This window comes from Humulus lupulus, chromosome 3 (assembly GCF_963169125.1).
Source record: "Humulus lupulus chromosome 3, drHumLupu1.1, whole genome shotgun sequence".
Lineage (NCBI taxonomy): Eukaryota > Viridiplantae > Streptophyta > Magnoliopsida > Rosales > Cannabaceae > Humulus > Humulus lupulus.
Genome location: NC_084795.1, coordinates 78,897,922 through 78,917,737, shown reverse-complemented (window position 1 = coordinate 78,917,737; position 19,816 = coordinate 78,897,922). Strand labels below are relative to the sequence as shown.

Sequence of the window (19,816 nt, the reverse complement as noted above, 5' to 3'; positions counted from 1 at the left end):
ATGTGTAAGTGTCCTAATCCATCTTTCCACTCCATTTCTAAAAAGGTAAAGAACTTATCCCATTCTAGTTTGTTGCTTACATATAATTTAATCTACACTCTTTTCATTGTTTTGTTTGTAAAATTCGGCAGCACCTCCTTATGGTTCTCATAAGTGGGCAGCATAATATTAAGTATGCCCACTTACGAGAACAAATAAGGAGACACATACCAAAATCTCTACTAACGAAACAATAAAATGAGTAATAGATCAAATTATAGGTAGACAACAAAATATCCATGCGGACACATACCGTCTTGGATAATTTGGAGAAGCGTCTTTAAGGCTTCTCCGACTGGGTCTAAGGCTTTTCGTTATTGAAAATAATAAAGAGAATATTATCACTAGGTGATAATTTATAACCCTTCTATCCCATCTTTGGTAATAAAATTTTATGACCAAATAGAAAATTAAAAAAAAAATTGTCAACACATTTTATGATGTCTTATGATTAGCTCAAATTATGATGTCACACATTTTAAAATTATTGTAAAAAGTTTAATATTAAATGTTAATATATAATTACCTATTTATTTATGAAGTACAACTTAGTGGAGTTTAGTTTTATTCAATTCATATTGAAATTATTATTATTTAATTATCTTGAAATTATTTAATTATTAAATTAATAATTTTATTATTTACCTATCTTATTAATTATTAAATTTATACTTTATTGTTTAATTATCTTATTAATCAAGAAATTAAAATTTTATTATTTACTTATTTGATTAATTATTAAATTAATATTTTATTATTTAATTATCTTATTATTTATTAAATTAATATTTCATTATTTAATAATTAAATTAAAAATATTATTAATTAATTATTTTATTAACTATTATATTAATTATTTTGAACTCCCAACCCCCAACCCCGAAACCCAACCCCAACCCTCGACCTAGACCCTGACCCCCAATACCTGACCCCAAACCCTCGACCCTAAACCCTCGACCTTGGCCCCCGATCCCAAACCCAAGACCCCGACCCCAACCCTCAATCCTAACCCCAACACCCGACCCCAATCCCCCAACCCACAAACCACGATGCCTCAATGTTTTGGTATCATTTTTTAAAAAAAAATTTTATCAATTAGTTTTATAATTGTTTCTCCTAACTCTACCGAAATTTGGGCAGCATAATGACTATATTTTAACCTATCCCAAAATGTTAAACTCTGCAACTAACCCTAAAAAAATCTCAGAACATTTCACAGTATGCATATTAATAACACTAAACTTTTCACCATACACCATAAACACATATCATTTACCAAATTAAAGACTAATATTTCATGTTCACATACTATTAACCAAATTCAAACACATATTACCAACCAAATTAAAACACTTGTATTTCAAGTTTACATATTAAATCTACATACAAGTAATATTTTTAAATTCCTTAATATTAAATACAAATACATACACCCAAATTAATACATACATAAAAAAAATCTAATAAAAACTAATACATATACACACAAAAACACAAACATATATATATATCATATTAAAATGCACAACAAAGATAGAAATTTGACATAAAAACAAACATTGGTATATATGAGAGCTAATTTCTTGATGACTATGATGAACATCAAAACCCCAATAGAGAGCTAATTTTTTCCTTTCACATTCAAAATCAAAAACAAAACACAAAGTTAGTAAATCAAAACTAAATCTGAAATTTATACACACATACACATACATACACATATTTACACATATATACACATATTTACACACACATATAAATCTGAAATAAAAAAATGGAAAACAAACATTAAAACAAACAAAAAAACAAACCTGGAGGTAGTGGAGGTGGTACCATGGTAGAGGTGGTTGTTCTTGAATATATTTTTTTGGTTTTGGGATTTAGGGCATTTCGGGATTGGGGAAATAGAGAGGGGAAAGATATAGGGGAAATAGAGAGGCGAAATGGAGAGGGAAAATGGAGAACTGGTGGTAGTGGGAATTTTTTGGGAATTTTGGGTAGAGGTGGGGGACAGGGTCGACAGCTGGGGTAGGGTGGTGGACGGGGTGGTGTATGGTGGGGCGAGGGCTGGGGTACGGGGTCGACGTCTAGATTTTGGGTTTGGGGCGGCTGGGTTCGCAACTGGTTCTCCACACATAAAGAAGATGAAGGAGACAAAGGCTGAACTTATTTATTGAGTCAACTGTCGCCGCTAAAAGTCATTGCAAATTAAAAAACGACACCGTTATTTTAAAAATTTTAATATGAAGATAATTGTTTTTCCCACAAAAATCCGTACAACATTAGCGACAGTTATCAGCAGCGACAAAGTTTTGGCGCCACTAATAACCCTATTATTAGCGGCGACCTTACGTCGGCGCTGATAAAGTTGGCGCTGATAAAGTCGGCACTGAAAGACTTTTTCTTGTAGTGTGATGGTATACATCGACAACAAAATTATTGTACTTCTACCAACGAAGGTTTACCGACAACCCTTCACTGACCACAAATTTTCGTGGGTAGAAACCTCATTCCCTGTAGTGAATTTTTCCCCTACCCGTAGAGGCGTCTACGTTTTCGGCAAGTGAAGAAATTATATAACCTAATTTTTTTATATATATATATATGATGATGTACATTGCATTTATAGTTGACATCCTACTAGTTTTCACAAAAATCTAAATAATTTATGGTATCGAAAACAAAGTTAAAAATTGTCAGTTGCATGAGTATAATAAGAAAAATGCATGAGTGCAACTGAATGCTTGAATTATATTTTCGACACTGTAAATTATTCGAAATTTCCTAAAAAAAACTAGTGATTTATTTGCTATAACTACAATACTCATTTATATATAAAAAAAAAATAATTATGATTTCTCACATGGCAAAAAAAAAAAAAACTCTCGTACTGTGCCACGATAAAATTTCCGAATATGTATATATATCATGTATGAATAAACTATATCAGGCAAGCGATTAAAAAATTGTAGGTTTTTATAATGTAATAATTGTCAAGTACTGCTAATTCATGCACGTAGTGAGAAAATGAGCACAAAATATAACATAATAATTACCGAAAATGATCGACGCCAATTACTGAGATATACAGAATATATTATCTTAATCACAAACGACAAAATGTATTTTAGGAGACAAAATAATAATGTCGGTAGCAATAAGAAATTGTATTCGTGGTTGAAATAAGTACTTTGTATTGTGTGTATATTATTTATATATCCTATTTCTAGTATATAAGATATACAGTCGCGTACTCGAAAATATTATGCGTGCATGGCCAACTCAGTCACCTTTTTATTACTAATATCAAATCTATGTGTTAGCTAGACACCTTTTCTTAATTATGACATTCCTTAGTTGTCATGCATGGATGATCCTTCTTTATATGCATATCACAGTTGCAACGTCTTTTGTATGGTCATCATTCGACAACTAATAGGTGATGATAATTTGATCTCGTGAAGTTTATGATAAATATTTTACAAACAGTTGCAAAATCTTTAGGAAACGAAAAAATTGATGAGAGATCAACTAATAACAATATATAATATAAAATAGAAAATGGAAAATGGAAAATTAAATACTATATGTATAGTAAACTCACAAGGAAAGCATAGGGTCTTGGCATTGTTTTCAGTTTTTGTTTTCAAAGTTGTGTTCTCAGAAATGAGAACAGAAAACTATTACTATTTTTATAGTTTTCAAAAAATAAGAGGTGTTTGGTTAATATTTTTTAAAATCAATATTTTAGTTTTATTTTTTAAAATCTTAACTAAAAAATTAACATATATATTTACAAAGAGAAAAATCTTTTAAAAGTTTGTAATAAATAATGAGATAAAATAATTTGAAATAAAAAATGATGAAAAATAAGGAGTGAGAAAGTAATGAGAGAAAATTTGAAGAAATAGAAATTGAGAAGGGAGAAATTGATCAAAAAAAAATGAGAAAGAATGTGAAGAAAGAGAAGTGAGTAAAGAAAAAGTAATGAGAGAGAAAGTGAGGGTATAGTAAGTGATGAAAGAGAAAATGATGACATAGTAAGTGATGCAAGAGAAAATAAGGAGATAGAAAATGATGAAAGAGAAAATGAAAAGATAAAAAGTGAAAAGAGAAAAAATAGCAAGAGAGAAAGTAATGTGAGAGAAAGTGATGTGAGAGAAAGTGAAGAGAGAGAAACTAATAAAAGAGAAAATGATGTAATAATAAATGATGTTAGATAATAATAATTAAAAAGTTATGTGAGAAAAAAAAATATAGAAAAAAATTTTTTAGAACAACAAAAAACAACTTTTAATTGTTTTCAAAATTTTCTATTTTTTGTAACTTTGTTTTTAAAAATTATTTTCTGAAAACAATGACAAACATCCCAACTTGTTTTTAAAAAACAACTTTTAGCTTTTAAAAACAAAAAACAATTTCTTAGCTAAGGAGCCAAACACCGTCATAAGTACTAAGTTTACGTATACCACGTTCTGATTGTTTCCTTCTCTTTTTTATGTAGCTTTATTTAGAGTGTTTTTTTTTCTTTATTTTATTTTATTTTTCAAACTATCCTTGTTATGTCATGTAATATGATTATGTATATTTCATCCTAAATCTGGCTAGATTGAGAGATATTTTTTTGTGTCAACTTTTTTTTTTAAGATGTGAGACATTTATGCAAGTGAGTATTATCTTTTCGAATTATTATTTTTTCGAGTAACATACAAGAAATATGACTTTTACCAGTACGTTTCGAAAAATGAAGTGCGCCAGCAAAAGTTTGAATAATTGTCGACGTTGTTTTACACCAACAAAAATCAACTTTTGATGGCAATTTTGGGTAACTCGCCAGTAAAACTCACTTTTGCATGCACTTTTCCGTAATGCGTCGGCAAAAGATCTCACCTTTTGGCGACCAGACATGTTTTAGACTTTTAGCAGCACATTTCGCGAAAAGCACCGGCAAAAGTGAGTTTTACCAGTGAGTTACCTAAAATCGCCAACAAAAACTCATTTTTTCCAGCATAAAACAACGCTGACAATTATTTAGACTTTTGTCGGCGCGCTTCATGAATAACACTGAGAAAATTCACTTTTGCTGGTGCTTTTCGCAAAATGCTGGGGAAAACACCTTTAGTGACGCATTCCGCGAAATGCGCGGGCAAAAGTGCATGAAAAATTTATAAACTCGATGTTAATCATCACCGATCTTATCCCAAGGTAGTAGTTTCTGAAATCCTTGGTTAATTATGGGATATTTCAGATCTAATCAATGCTTTGATTATGCCCGGGATGTTCCAAGATACAGAATTTTACTAATAAAGATCGTTCAATTTGGTTATTGATGGTCAAAGTTCTTCTATCGATGTGAATCATAGTCGATCTCACCTCTGGGCATTAGTTTCTTGAAACCAAAACACATATTATGGGGTATTTCAAACCTAATGAGCCGTCTAGTTGCCCATGGGATGTTCCTAGATAAACATTTTCACTAACCAAGACTATTCTTGTTGAATGTTAGTAGCCAAAGTTCTGATATCGGTGTGAATCATAGTCGATCTCACCCCAGGGTATTTTGCAACCTTGGCTAATTATGGGGTATTTTATACCTAATCAACACTCTTATTGCCCGCGAGATGTTCCAAGATTAACAATTTCACTAACCAAGACTATTCTTGTTGACTATTAGTGGTCAAACTTCTGCTATCGGTGCAAGTTATAGTCGATCTCACCTGGGGCTAGTAGTTTCTTGAAACCTTGGATAAGTATGGAGTATTTCAGACCTAAGTAATGGTTTGATTATGGCCGACGTGACTTAAGTTTAATAATTACACTAATCAAAAAAATTACATTAATAGACTTTTAGCGACACATTTCGCGAAAAGCGCCGGTATAAATGAATTTTAGGGGCACATTTCACGAAATGCGCAAGCAAAAGTGCTTGAAAAATTTATAAACTTGAAGTCAATCATCGCCAATCTTATCCCGAGGTAGTAGTTTCTGAAGACCTTGGCTAATTATGGGATATTTCAGATGTAATAAACAATTTGATTACGTCCGGGATATTCCAAGATACACAATTTTACTAATAAAGACTGTTGAAGTTGACTGTTGATGGTCAAAGTTCTGCTATCGATGTGAATCATAGTCAATCTCACCCCTAGGAATTATTTTCTTGAAACCAAAGCACAAATTATAGGGTATTTGGAACCTAATCAATGATCTAGTTGCCTGTGGGATGTTCCTAGATAAACATTTTCACCAACCAAGACTGTTCTTGTTGAATGTTAGTGGTCAAAGTTCTACTATCGGTGTGAATCATAGTCGATCTCACCCCGAGGTAGTAGTTTCTTGCAACCTTGGCTAATTATAGGGTATTTTAGACCTAATCAACAACCTGATTACTCGGGGGATGTTCCATGATTAACAATTTCACTAACCAAGAATGTTTTTGTTGACTATTTGTGGTCAAAGTTCTGTTATCGGTGTGAGTCATAGTCGATCTCACCCTGGGGTACTAGATTTTTGCAACCTTGGCTAATTATGGGGTATTTCAAAACTAATCAATAATCTGATTGCCCGCGAGATGTTCCAAGATTACTAATTTTACTAACCAAGACTATTCTTGTTGATTGTTAGTGGTCAAAGTTATACTATCGGTGTAAATTATAGTCGCTCTCACCCTGAGGTAGTAGTTTCTTGCAACCTTGGATAATTATGGAGTATTTCAGAACTAATTAATGGTTTGATTATGGCCGATGTGACTTAAGATTAACAATTACACTAATCAAACCAATTACATTAATAGACTTTTAGTGGCACATTTCACAAAAAGTGCCGACAAAAATGACTTTTAGGGGTGCATTTTGCATTTCGCGAAGTCCTGAAAATGCGCAAGCAAAAGTGCCTGAAAAATTTATAAACTCGAAGTCAATCATCACCAATCTTATCCCGAAGTCCTAGTTTCAAAAAACTTTGGCTAATTATGAAATATTTCAAATCTAATCAACAGTTTGATTATGACGGGGATGTTCCAAGACACACAATTTTACTAATAAAGATTGTTGAAGTTGGTTGTTGATGGTCAATGTTCTGTTATTGATGTGAATCATAGTCGATCTCACCCCCGAGCATTAGTTTCTTGAAACCAAATCACAAATTATTCGGTATTTCAAACCTAAGAACGGTCTAGTTCCCCATGGGATGTTCCTAGATAAACATTGTCACTAACCAAGACTGTTCTTGTTGAATGTTAGTGGTCAAAGTTCTGCTATCGGTGTGAATCATAGTCGATCTCACCTCGGGGTAGTAGTTTTTTGCAACCTTTGCTAATTATGGGGTATTTCAGACCTAATCAATAAACTGATTGCCTACGAGGATGTTCCAAGATTAACAATTTCACTAACCAAGACTGTTCTTGTTGATTGTTATTGGTCAAAGTTCTGCTATCGGTGTGAATTATAGTCGATCTCACCCCGGGGTAGTAGTTTCTTGCAACATTGGATAATTATGGAGTATTTTAGACCTAATTAATGGTTTGGTTATGGCCAATGTGACTTAAGATTAACGATTGCACTAATCAAACAAATTACAATAATAGACTGTTAGCGGCGCATTTCGCGAAAAGTGCTGGCAAAAGTGACTTTTAGGGGTGCATTTCGCGAAAAATGTACCAGGAAAAGTGCCTGAAATTTTTATAAACTTGAAGTCAATCATTGTCGATCTTATCTCGAGGTAGTAGTTTCTGAAAATTGTAATGCCCTACTACCTTAGAGCCGTTACCATGTGTTTTATAAATGTGTCATTAGCTCTCTAATTAAGGTTTTGGGTTGAAAAGTGTGATTAAATAAAAATAAAAATAAAACTCATTTGACAAACATTAATTATAAGGGTTTGGACCTTCATTTAAATTCATAAAAGTTATACATTTGGGATCCCAAAATACTTTTTGAAAATTTATTACAACTCAAAAATGTGAATATAGTCGACCTAAGCGAAAAAATCAACCATCTATAGTAAATTCCTCAAAAAACCTCGGTCGTAGCAGCTCCACACTCCACACTCCACACTCTTTGTAACGACCCAAACGTCCTAATAAGGCTTAGGGCCTTGATTAGGGGGCTAGGATGGAAAATTTTGGAATTATATGATTATGTGATATTTATGTGTATCATTATGTGATTATGTGAATAACATTATAATATGACTTAATATGCATGTTTAGGTGTATTAAATATGCATGTGGACCCATTTCTATTTAATTCGGTAATTTTCATAATTTCGCCCGTTATGGGTATATTTGGCATATATGTGGTATGTGTGTGGTGTTTCATTATTATTTGGTTATGCTAAGGTTACTCAGCACGAGATGATCCTAGGAGGCAAGCCAGTGGGAAAGTCACAACAGGATCCATACTTGACTCGGAGTGAGTCAAGGGGTATTTAGCACGTTGCCGGAATATTGGGTAATGGGAATAAATATTTGATGATAAATTGGGAGTTAGTGAGATCAAGGGAAATTTTGGGAATTTTGACTATTTTACCGCCGAGGCATTTTCGGGACCCCGAGCATTAGGATCTGCTTGAGGCTACTTAATCTTGAAGTAACCTGTTAGAATAATAAAAGAACGTTAAGAACATTCTCTCTCTCTCTCTATCTCTCTCTCTCTCTCTCTCTCTCTCTCTCTCTCTCTCTCTCTCTCTCTCTCTCTCTCTCTCTCTCGTTCCCTTTTCGGCATCCGATCACATTTTCGAAGGAAACTTGAGTTTTAGGACTTGGATTTAAGCACGCATCGAGGCATAGCGATTCTAGGGAAGATTAGAAGCTTATTAGCCGGAGGATTTAGTTCGGAAATAACTCAATCCGAGGTAATCTGAGTTTTATGTTTTAAGTTTTTAAAGTTTTTAAGCTTTGATTAGATTTTATGTGTTTGATGAGTTTTTGGATGATATGAAGCTTGGGTTTTATGGTGTTGGATAATTAGGATGTTTGAGAATTTTAATTTTGGGATTTGGATATGTTTGGGTAGGTTTTCGGAAGATTTTAAGTGGGAAAAGTCGAAGGATATGACTGGTTCTGTGGTCAAGTCGCGACCTTGTTCTAGCAAGTCGCAACTTGGATGAAGCCAAAATCCAGGAGGAGGAAGCCTGGGGGGCACGTCGCAACCCAAGTGGGGTGAAGTCGCGAATAGCTTGGGCATTTTTGCCTAGATTTGGTTTTTAATCGTGGGAACTTAACTCTAAGGGCGTGGGATCGATCCTACTACCCAGTTGAGTAGGATTAGATGTCGCGGAGGCTAGGTTTAGGTCTAGAGGTATTTATTTACTCATTTTTCATGAGGTTTTATATTATGGTTGTGACTAGGTTGTCACTAGGGCTTGGAAATAGGATCGTGCTTGTGGCTCATTTATTAGTAACCTGTGCTTGGACCAATATGTGGTTTTATATTAGGCATGTTGAGTGCTCAATATGTGGACATTGATTGCATACTAAATGCTTAGCAGTCTTGCTTACTTGTGAGTGGTACTGACTTATTAGTCATAATCGGCAATGGTGCTAGTATTGACTGTGAAGCTGTGACTTATTAGTCAAGTTCAGCAGTAATATTGAGCACTGGTCGTATGGAATTGACCTATGAGTCAAGAATGGTATTAGCGTGTTTAACGCAAGCCAAAAAGTTTAGATCTAATCGACATAAGCATTATCAACATAGGTATGAAATGCTTGACCGACCTTAAGTTCGATGAAAGCAAAAGTGCTTGTCTAGTCTAAAGGGTAGTTACTTAGAGCCAGAGCCAAAAGGCTCAGGTGACCGTAATGTCACATGGCTTAGGGTGCGGAGCCCACGTTCGTGACTTATTAGTCACTTATCTGGTTCAAGTTCGTGACTTATTAGTTACTTATCTGGTTCAAACTCGTGACTTATTAGTTACTTATCTGGTTCAAGTTCGTGACTTATTAGTTACTTATCTAGTTCAAGTTCGTGACTTATTAGTCACTTATCTTGTTCAAGTTCGTGACTTATTATTCACTTATCTGGTTCAAGTTCGTGACTTATTATTCACTTATCTGGTTCAAGTTCGTGACTTATTATTCACTTATCTGGTTCAAGTTCATGACTTATTATTCACTTATCTGGTTCAAGTTTGTGACTTATTAGTTACTTATCTGATTGGGCTGCAATCCCCAGCATGATTACCAGAATCATTATTGATATTCACTTAGGATTGACTTGATAGCCATCCATACTGGAGGGCAGGGCCCATAATCATTTATTTGGACTTACTTGCATGCATGAATAGGGCTATTATTGCTAGGCATGCCTATTATAATTCACTGACATGTTATTACCTGTTCATGAGCATATTGAGTTGTCTTGCTGAGCTTTGGATTACGGGTGCTATGTGGTGCAAGTAAAGGAAAAAGAAAGCTGGACCATCTTTGAATTGGAGAGCTTAGATGAGGATGTGTACATATGTGGCTTCTCGAACACCACAGCCGAGGGTTTAAAGAGGAACTAGGGTTAAACTTTATTTTGCCGCTTAGGTCGGTTGGTTGTAAATATTTTATTGTAATTAACCTTTAAAATATATTTTTGGGAACCCAATGTATACAGTAAACGTTTTAGTGAAATGTTGTATCTTTAACCAAAATTTTGTTTTAACCCTAAACTGTTAATCATACTTAGTTACACGATTATGGCCAAATGACTCAATTAGCGAGTTTAGCACTGTTTAAAATGCACAACGTAACAGTCCTTGGGTAGTAGGACGTTACACTCTCCAACTCATGGTTGGTTGACATTTCTCTTGTCCTTAGCTGCACCATAGAGCACCTGTGAGCTGAGGCCCAGCAAGAAAACTCAATGCATAACATATCGCAATTTAATCTAACAATACACAACTTAACACAAACAATAGATTAAACATATAGCGGCCAATGTCGACCCAGGTGCTTTACCTGGCACTGGGTTCACGGTCTTCACCGAGCGGGTGGATACAATACCTTTAGAGGGTCTTTCCCTAGTAGTGTGCATTCAACATGATTTTTCCATTATCGGCCTTTGTCGTTCTCGGTCCTCGTCGTTCATTCGTAACCATGCACAACATAACATAGCATTTACAAGTATTCACACATACATTAAACACCAAAAGTCAGAAAGCCTTGGGCTCTCAATAAAGGGACCTGGGCCACGGCGCGCCTCACCCTGCGCCGTGAGGCCTGGGCAAATTCGAGGCTCCCCAAGCCTCTAAGTTCATGCGGGTCGCGGCGCCTAAAGAACAGGGCCACAACGCGAGCTCCAAACCCCATAAATCCCCATGCATTTTAAGAGCTAAACTTCCTGAAATCCACCAATTCCAAACCTTTTTTTTTTTTTGGTGAATAAGAATCATTGTATTGCTCAAAAACCATATCATGTACAATTTACAAGATTTGTCTCTAAATCTTCTAAAATCCCCTATCATGACTTTATACATCCATGTATCTATCTTTACAATTTTAGAAACCACTATCTATCAACACTTCTTGTTTTACTTTGCATTGTCATAGCCAATCTCAGTTTGAGTTCTCTTTGAATAACCTCTACAATATGGTTTACATGCCAAAGCTTATGTGACCACAAAACATCATTATGCGCTCTCCATATATGATACACCAATGAGGCAACAGAAGCTATAAAAATACTCTTTCTGACTTTACTCAGATGCTTCGCTTAATTATCCACTGTAGTAACCGCTGGTAGTGTTCTGTTTGGGCTCGCCAACCTAGCCATTTCTTCACCATCAATAGACAGGCCTTGCTATAAGCACACTGAAAAAACAAGTGAGGAAGGTCTTCATTGTGGTCGCCACACAGTAGACACACTGAGTCCAAACCTGGTATATATCTGCTTATATATGTTCTGGTACTCAACTTCTGCAACATTACTAACCATAAAATGAATCTATGTTTCGAAATACTTAGTCTCTCCCAAACAAAATTCCTCCACTATATTAAAAGGGTGATCACAAAGTATATCATGACCTGATTGAATACTATATTTCATTGCTATAAAAGATGACTTATCCAATTTGACTTTAAAGAGATCTTTAATAGCAACAAATTTCTTCCAATACCAGCTGCAGTCCTGTTGCACTTTATACTCCCACCAGTCCTCCTTTTTCAAGTAAATACTATGGATCCATTTAACCCACATGTTATCCTTTTTGGAAGCTATGGCCCATACATATTTACCCAGTGAGGCAATGTTCCATTTTGAAATCTTTTTAAAGCCCAAACCTCCAGCTGCTTTTTGGAAGGCATATATTGTTCCAAGAAACTAAACCTGGACCTTGAGAATCTGCCATTCCTTTCCAAAGAAAGGCTCTACAAATGGCCTTTATATCCCTCAATAACTTCTTTGGAAATATCATTATTTGAGCCCAATAAGAATGTATTGATAACAGCATAGAATTAATCAATGTGACTCTGCCCATGTATGATATTTTCCTAGAGCTCCACTGTTTGATCTTGAAGATCATTTTCTCGAGAATAACCCCACATTCAACAGAAGAGATACGCTTTGAACATATTGGGATACCAAGGTACCAAAATGGAAGAGTACTACGAGTAAAGGCCGAAACAGCCAGCACCCTATCAACCTCAATCTCAGACATGCCACTACAATATATTGCAGATTTAGACTCATTTGGAAAAATTCCAGAAGTCCTCGAAAACAATTTGAGCCCCCTAAGCATCCAAATGATAGAAATGAAATCTCCATGATAGAATAATAATAGGTCATCTGCAAAGCATAAGTGATTCAGCTTTAAGACAGAACATCTGTCATGAAATTTATAACCCGAGGATGAGCCAACTTTAAGCATAATTCTGGACAAGTATTCCATACCCAGTACAAAAAGCAATGGAGACATTGGATCCCCTTGTCGCAATCCTCTCTTAGATGCAAAGAAACTGTGCATTGAGCCATTGATCATCAATGAATACTGCGGTTTTCGAACACAAATCATAATGAGCTGGATAAATTTCGGAGGAAAATTAAAGGCAGTGAGCATCTCTTCAATAAAATCCCACTCAATTGTGTCATAAGCTTTCCTCAGATCCAACATGATCATACAACTTGGTTTGCAACTTTTCCTTCCATAATGTCAAACTAAATCTTGACATATCATGATGTTGTATGCTATGTATCTTCCATGAATAAATCCCCCCTAGTTTTCTGCTATTAAGTCAGGAAGAATTTGGCGAAGTCTTGAACAAATCATCTTAGACGCGATTTTATAAATGATATTACAACATGCAATAGGCCTAAAATCACAAACATTATCTGGGCAGATTGTTTTAGGAATGAGAGTAATAGTCGTGGCATTAATCTCTTTAAGCAGCTTACCCAATTTGAGGAAGGATAAGACAGCTGCACTAACCTCCAAACCCACCAAATTCCAGTTATCTTGATAGAAGTAACTACAATTTCCGTCTGAGCCAGGAGCTTTCATCCCTGAAATTGAAAACATAGCATCTTTAACCTCCTGAAGTGAGAAGTCTGCTGTAAGAATCCGAATATGAGCCTCAGAAATAACTTGACCTAAATTCACTATTGACTGAGAAACTTCCCTCCTTTGTGACATAGCTGTCCCCAACAATCGTTGATAATAACCTAAAAATGCATCTTTGATTCTAGCTGGTGTATCAACCCAAATTCCATCCTCATTTTTGATAGAAAGAATCATGTTTCGTATCCTTCTAGCTTTCAGAGATGCATGGAAAATATGAGTATTCTCATCTCCATTATCAATCCAAGCTGCTTTAGCTTTTTGAGCCAAAAACATAATGTAAGATTTATGGAGATGGAGGAAATTATCTCTATCCACTTGTTCTTGCTTGATAATGAAGTCATTAAGCGGATCTTTATGCAGTTTTTCCTGAGTCTCCATCAGCAAAATTTTTGCCTGAAATTCTGCCTGTTGTATATCAGAAAATCCTTCTCTGTTAATGCCCAATAACACCTGTTTCAACCTTTTCAATTTCGAAACCACTTGAAACATTTCAATTTCAAAACCAATTCCAAACCTTAAACCTATAATTCAATCTAAAATTTATATCAAAGCAACATAACTGATACAAGCACCCCAAAAGCTTAACTAAAATCTCACTACAACTTAAGCTTGAATGCTTGAGTTCAAAACCTCAAAATACTTAAGTAAACTAGAAAATTTAGTAAGAAAACTTATTCTAAATCTTACCTCAGGGATGATTCTGACCTTAAGCTAGATCTCCAACACCTCTAGCTGCAAATCCTCAACTTCCAGCCTCAAATTCTGAGTTTTCCCTTTAATTTTTCCCAAAATTCTCTAAGTCACCAAGAGAGAGAGCCAAGACAGAGAAAGAGAGATTGGCTGAGAGGTTCTATTTTTCCTTGGTTTCTCCTTAGTTCCAAAATTGTATTTTGGTTTGAGTCTATCCTCAGCTGCCTAAGTCCCAAAAATGCCCCTAAGTCCATCCTGAATCCTTTAATGCTACCAAGGGCAATCTCATCATTTGCCACATCCTGCTGATTCCTCGAATGTTCCTATAATTCCCCAATTAATCCCAACATACACCAAATAATTGCTAGATCACTACCCATTATCTGGTAATCCCGAACACATACTATGTACCCATAATACCCCTAGGCTCACCCCGAGCCGTGTATTCGACCCGTTGTGACTATTTCGTTATTATGCTGCCTAGGACTGTCTCGGATCGCACATCACAAATACATCACCACAATCTTGTGGTATCAAGCATAACATACATATAATTTCCATGTATGCCCTACACAAGCTAAAATTACAATTATGCCCCTATTAATCGAAATGGGCTCACAAGCATATTTAATTCACCTAAACATGCATTTCTAATCACATAATCATTTAATCCACATATTAACATAATTAAATCAGTTATTGCCATCCCGGGGCACGCTAATCAAGGCACTAAGTCTTGTTAGAAAATTTGGGATGTTACAAAAACCTTAGATAATTATAGGATATTTCAGACCTAATCAACGGTTTGATTACGACCGGGATGTTCCAAGGCACACAATTTTACTAATAAAGATCGTTTAAGTTGGCTGTTGATGGTCAAAGTTCTGCTATAGATGTGAATCGTAGTCAATCTCACCCCTGGGCATTAGTTTCTTGAAACCAAAGCACAAATTATGGGTATTTCAATTATAATCAATAGTCTAGTTGCATGCGGGATATTCCTAGATAAACATTTTCACTAACCAAGACTGTTCTTGTAGAATGTTAGTGGTCAAAGTTCTGCTATCGGTGTGAATCATAGTCGATCTCACCCCGATGCAGTAATTTCTTGCAACCTTGGCTAATTATAGGGTATTTGAGACCTAATCAATAACCTGATTGCCCGTGGGATGTTCCATGATTAACAATTTCACTAACCAAGATTGTTTTTTTTTTACTGTTTGTGGTCAAAGTTCTACTATCGGTGTGAATTATAGTCGATCTCACCCTAGGGTAGTAGTTTCATGCAACCTTGGATAATTATGGAGTATTTCAGACCTAATTAATGGTTTGATTATGGTCAATGTGACTTAAGATTAACAATTACACTAATCAAACAAGTTACTTTAATAGACTTTTAGCAGTGCATTTCACAAAAAGCGCCGGCAAAAGTGACTTTTAGTGGCGCATTTCGTGAAATGCGTCGGGGAAAACACTTTTAGCGACTCATTTCACGAAATGCAATGCCTAGAAAATTTGTAAATTCTGAGCGGGAAAATTTCTGCCTCAACTTTATTGATCGATAGTATTACTTTTACCAGCGTGTTTGACTACTCCGGTAAAAGTCTAAAACGTGGCGGCAAAAGTATCATTAAATGAAACGATGTCGTTTTGAACTAGTGTTTTTTGGATGACTTTTACCGGCACTTTGAAATGCACCGAGAAAAGTCATGCAATAATAAGTCAACCACACAACCCATTTCTTCCTTATTTTTTCATTTTCATTTCTCTCTCTCTCTCCCTCTCTCTTTCTTTCTCTCTCTCTCTCTCTCTGTGAACCACCGTGGTCCAAGCACTCCGACCCCGGCATTGTCGCATCTCCGAGCTTTGCTTGCTCCGAGCAGTTCGACCTTGGCGTCGCCGTACCTCCGAGCACTCCAACCACCAAAGGTATGCTTTTTTTCATTGTATATAAAACATCTTAACCCTCGACGTCCTCCGTATTTTCCCCTTCTTTTAGTGCTTATGGTGAATGCGGTGCATGTGGTGTGTGTGGAGGCATCACCCATGGATATTGTGGAGGTAACGATGATCCTCCTGGTCCATACATGCATGGATAAGGATAGGGCGGAGGTTGAGACAATGATCCACTCATATGAGGAGGCGGGGGTTGGGACGAAGGTCCACTTATATGAGGATAGTAAGCCTGAGGGTACGGAGGCATCGTCCATTGATACATATATGGATGGGTCAAAGGTTGAGATGGAAAAGTTGGTGCAGGTGTGTTGGGATGGCTGGGTGAAGGCTGAGAAGCTGATGCTTGGGATGTGTGAAATGTTTGAGTTTTAGAACACGAGCCTACATACTTCTCGAAAAGCTGCTGATATGTATTCTGCATCTCCACGTTTGTTGTTGGCCGTTTTTCAAGTGGAAGTTGCTGATACACGTACTGAAGCTGCTCATTCATGACCTTCACAATATCAGCCAATTCACATATTTCCTCAGTCAACTGTTGAGGTGGTGCCTGAGACTGAGTATTTTGAGAGGGACGGATTAATGCTTTCCCTTTAATTTGCGACCAAATCCTTGCTGGTGGCCCCGTCTTTCACCAAGAACCTAACTCAGTATCTTCATTTGATCGACCGAGGAAGAATCATCGGTACTAGATTCAACTATCTGTTGAATCTCATCTTCAAGAGTTAACTTCAACTTAACCTGTTTTTAAAATATATTATAATACAAAAGAAAAATATAATTATTTGAATTCATAATAAAATTAAAGTTACATAATCTCATTCAACATCCTTGTTGACAAAATTCTTGTTCTTTTTTGTCCAATGATACTCCTTCCATTCCTTAATGCGGTTCGGGATCAACTAATAAAGAAAATGAGAATGTTAGAGAACTTATAAATTCATACAACTTAATTAAGTTAATATTTTAAGTTACTTTTCCATGACGAGTTGCCCCTAATGATTTCGTGCCTTGTGTTTTAGAGTACTTCATTTGGTCTCGGTTTATTTTGTTCTTCATGGAGTGCGCAATAAACTCTGGACTCCTAAAAAAATCACAAATTTGTTTCCACTCATCGAAGTTGACATCTTTGGGTTGATTCTTTAGGACCTCGTCCCAATCATCTGGTCCTTTTTAGAACTTTTTTATTTGGGCGTGCTACTTAGTTTTCCTATCTCGGTATATCTCAGCCATCTCAACATTGATACTATTAATGAGGGTGGTATAATCTGGCTACCCATCTATTTGATAGATTTGCTACAACCAAGAAAAAACATGTTAATCGTACTAGAATTATAATGCAATTATTATTAAAGTAAATTCTGAAAATTTTACCTTCACTTTTCTAATGACATTGTCCTCATACCATTTTGGGACACTTGTCCAATCCTTGTAATATCCCGGAACTGCTGATGTGACTTAGGTGCCCAAAAAGCAAACAAAAGCATCATGTTCCGCTCCCACCACCTTGTACGTGATAGAGTCAACCACTATGGGGAGTGGATGTCCAACTTCTCGCCTTCTGTCGTCTAAATTTTTCCCAGCGGTAGGCTCATGACCTTTTCTCTTTGGAGGAGCTACTATATAATTTTTTAAATAAGTTCATCTAATTTAGTATGTTGTATAATAAGGTCTAATTAGAAATTAATAAAAGAATAAATTTTCAAATACCTGACTCGCAACTGGATGGGATCGTAGTAAGATCCGGTGGATCTTGATCACCACCATCTCTGCCATGGTATGAAGCTACATCTGCTGACATCTCTAAATTAAATATGACCAAATTTTTTTGTTAATGTGAATATCATATTTATATTATCTATGAATATATAGTTGAAATGACCACATAAAATTTCAAAACATCCACAACATAACAAATCCATAAATCGTTCAACATTTCTGATATATAATTTTTTAAATATAAAGTTTTTCTTACACAGATACAAGAACTAATTACAATAGTCACTATCATCACTTATCAATTAACATTTATTGGTGATACATGATTGGTGTTATCATCATCACTAAGGTCAACAATTAAATCATCCTCGTCATCTACTTCTTCTATGTCTTCAACTTCTTCTTCATAATCATTAATAAAATCATCAGTATCTTGAGCAGTTGAATGAGGTCGAGGGACGGTGCCTATGAATGTTGATGGTTGATTAGATTGTTGAACAACCAACTCCCTGAGCTCAACAGTCAATAAAAAATTGGATGAGTTTGTGTCATATACAACATCAATATCAACAATCTGATCAGAACTGTTCAGAATATCCCAAACTTGCCTATGATTCACTTCTTCAACAACTTTCCAAGCTCGACTCGACCTCCAAGTAGATCATCGAGATATAAAACCTGTTTAGCTTGGCTAGAAAGTATGTACGGTTCATCTTTATACCATTCACCACTCACATTTATACTGGTGACATTATTTTCAGTAATTATTTTCTTTTTTCTTTTTTATTCCGTGTTGAACCATTTACATCGAAACAATACCACTGAATATACACCAGTATAAGATACCTCCAATATCTCTTCAAGTTGTCCATAATAGTTAAAACCTTATGTCCCAGCAACACACACTCCACTATTTTGTGTAATACGATTTTGATCTCGATTGTGTGTAACATATCGAACCCCATTCACTATACATGCTTGATAGGAGTATGCCAAAAGGTCAGACCTAGATGCTAAAGCTAGCAACTCATCCCCATTATAATAAGAAACTTATATTTCAATATAACAATAAAGAATGTCCAAGGTATAGATTACCTTCTTGAGAAACCAAGAATGAAACTCTTTTTTGTGCAAAAGGTTACAATCACCCAATGGATCCCTCTATTTGATCTCACAAAGGTGTTCGCTGTTTATTAACATAGTGTTTCCATTAGAGTTGAAATATGTTACATTAAAAGCAACATTGAAATTAAAGATAGTTAAATTAACCTACTCCATATAGACTTCAATTTCAGAAGAATTCTTCAATATGAAGCACTCCGCTATATTCTGAGTCTTTTCGTCGAGAAGCACTTAAAATCCCTTACTCAATGGACGACATTGAGATTGAAACACTGAAAGGTGGCGAGGAACATAAACGGTATCCACATTTTGATCCAGGCGATTAAATTTGGGTTCCATGCCTTTAAAATACAAGGAAAAAAAATTTAAAGCCTCATCTGCAACATATCCTTCAGCTATGGACCCTTCAAGACGAGCTTTATTCCTAACGTAGTTTTTTAATTTTTTCATGTATCTTTCAAACGGATACATACATCTCATAAATATTGGGTCACCCAATAAAGCCTCTTCTGGAAAATGCAAGACCAAATGTATCATTATGTCAAAAAAAGTTAGGGGGAAAAATCAACTCCATTTTGCATAAGTTGTGAATGACCTCCCTTTGAGCTTTCTCCATATCATTTACATTCAAGGTCCGCGAACATAATTGTCTTAAGAAATTACATAGTTCCATTATGGTGCCTGATATAGATTCTGGTAGAAACTTGCAGATACCCACTGGAAGTAGTCGTTGCATTAACACATGCAGTCG

General features: G+C 35.5%; 1 protein-coding gene across 1 annotated transcript; it reads right to left on the bottom strand.

Moving 5' to 3' along the window:
* Window positions 1-13,236: 13,236 nt before the first annotated feature.
* LOC133824459 (uncharacterized) lies at window positions 13,237-14,070 on the bottom strand. Its single transcript, XM_062257347.1, has one exon. It carries the CDS (start codon window positions 14,068-14,070, stop codon window positions 13,237-13,239), a length of 834 nt encoding a protein of 277 aa, XP_062113331.1.
* Window positions 14,071-19,816: the final 5,746 nt, after the last annotated feature.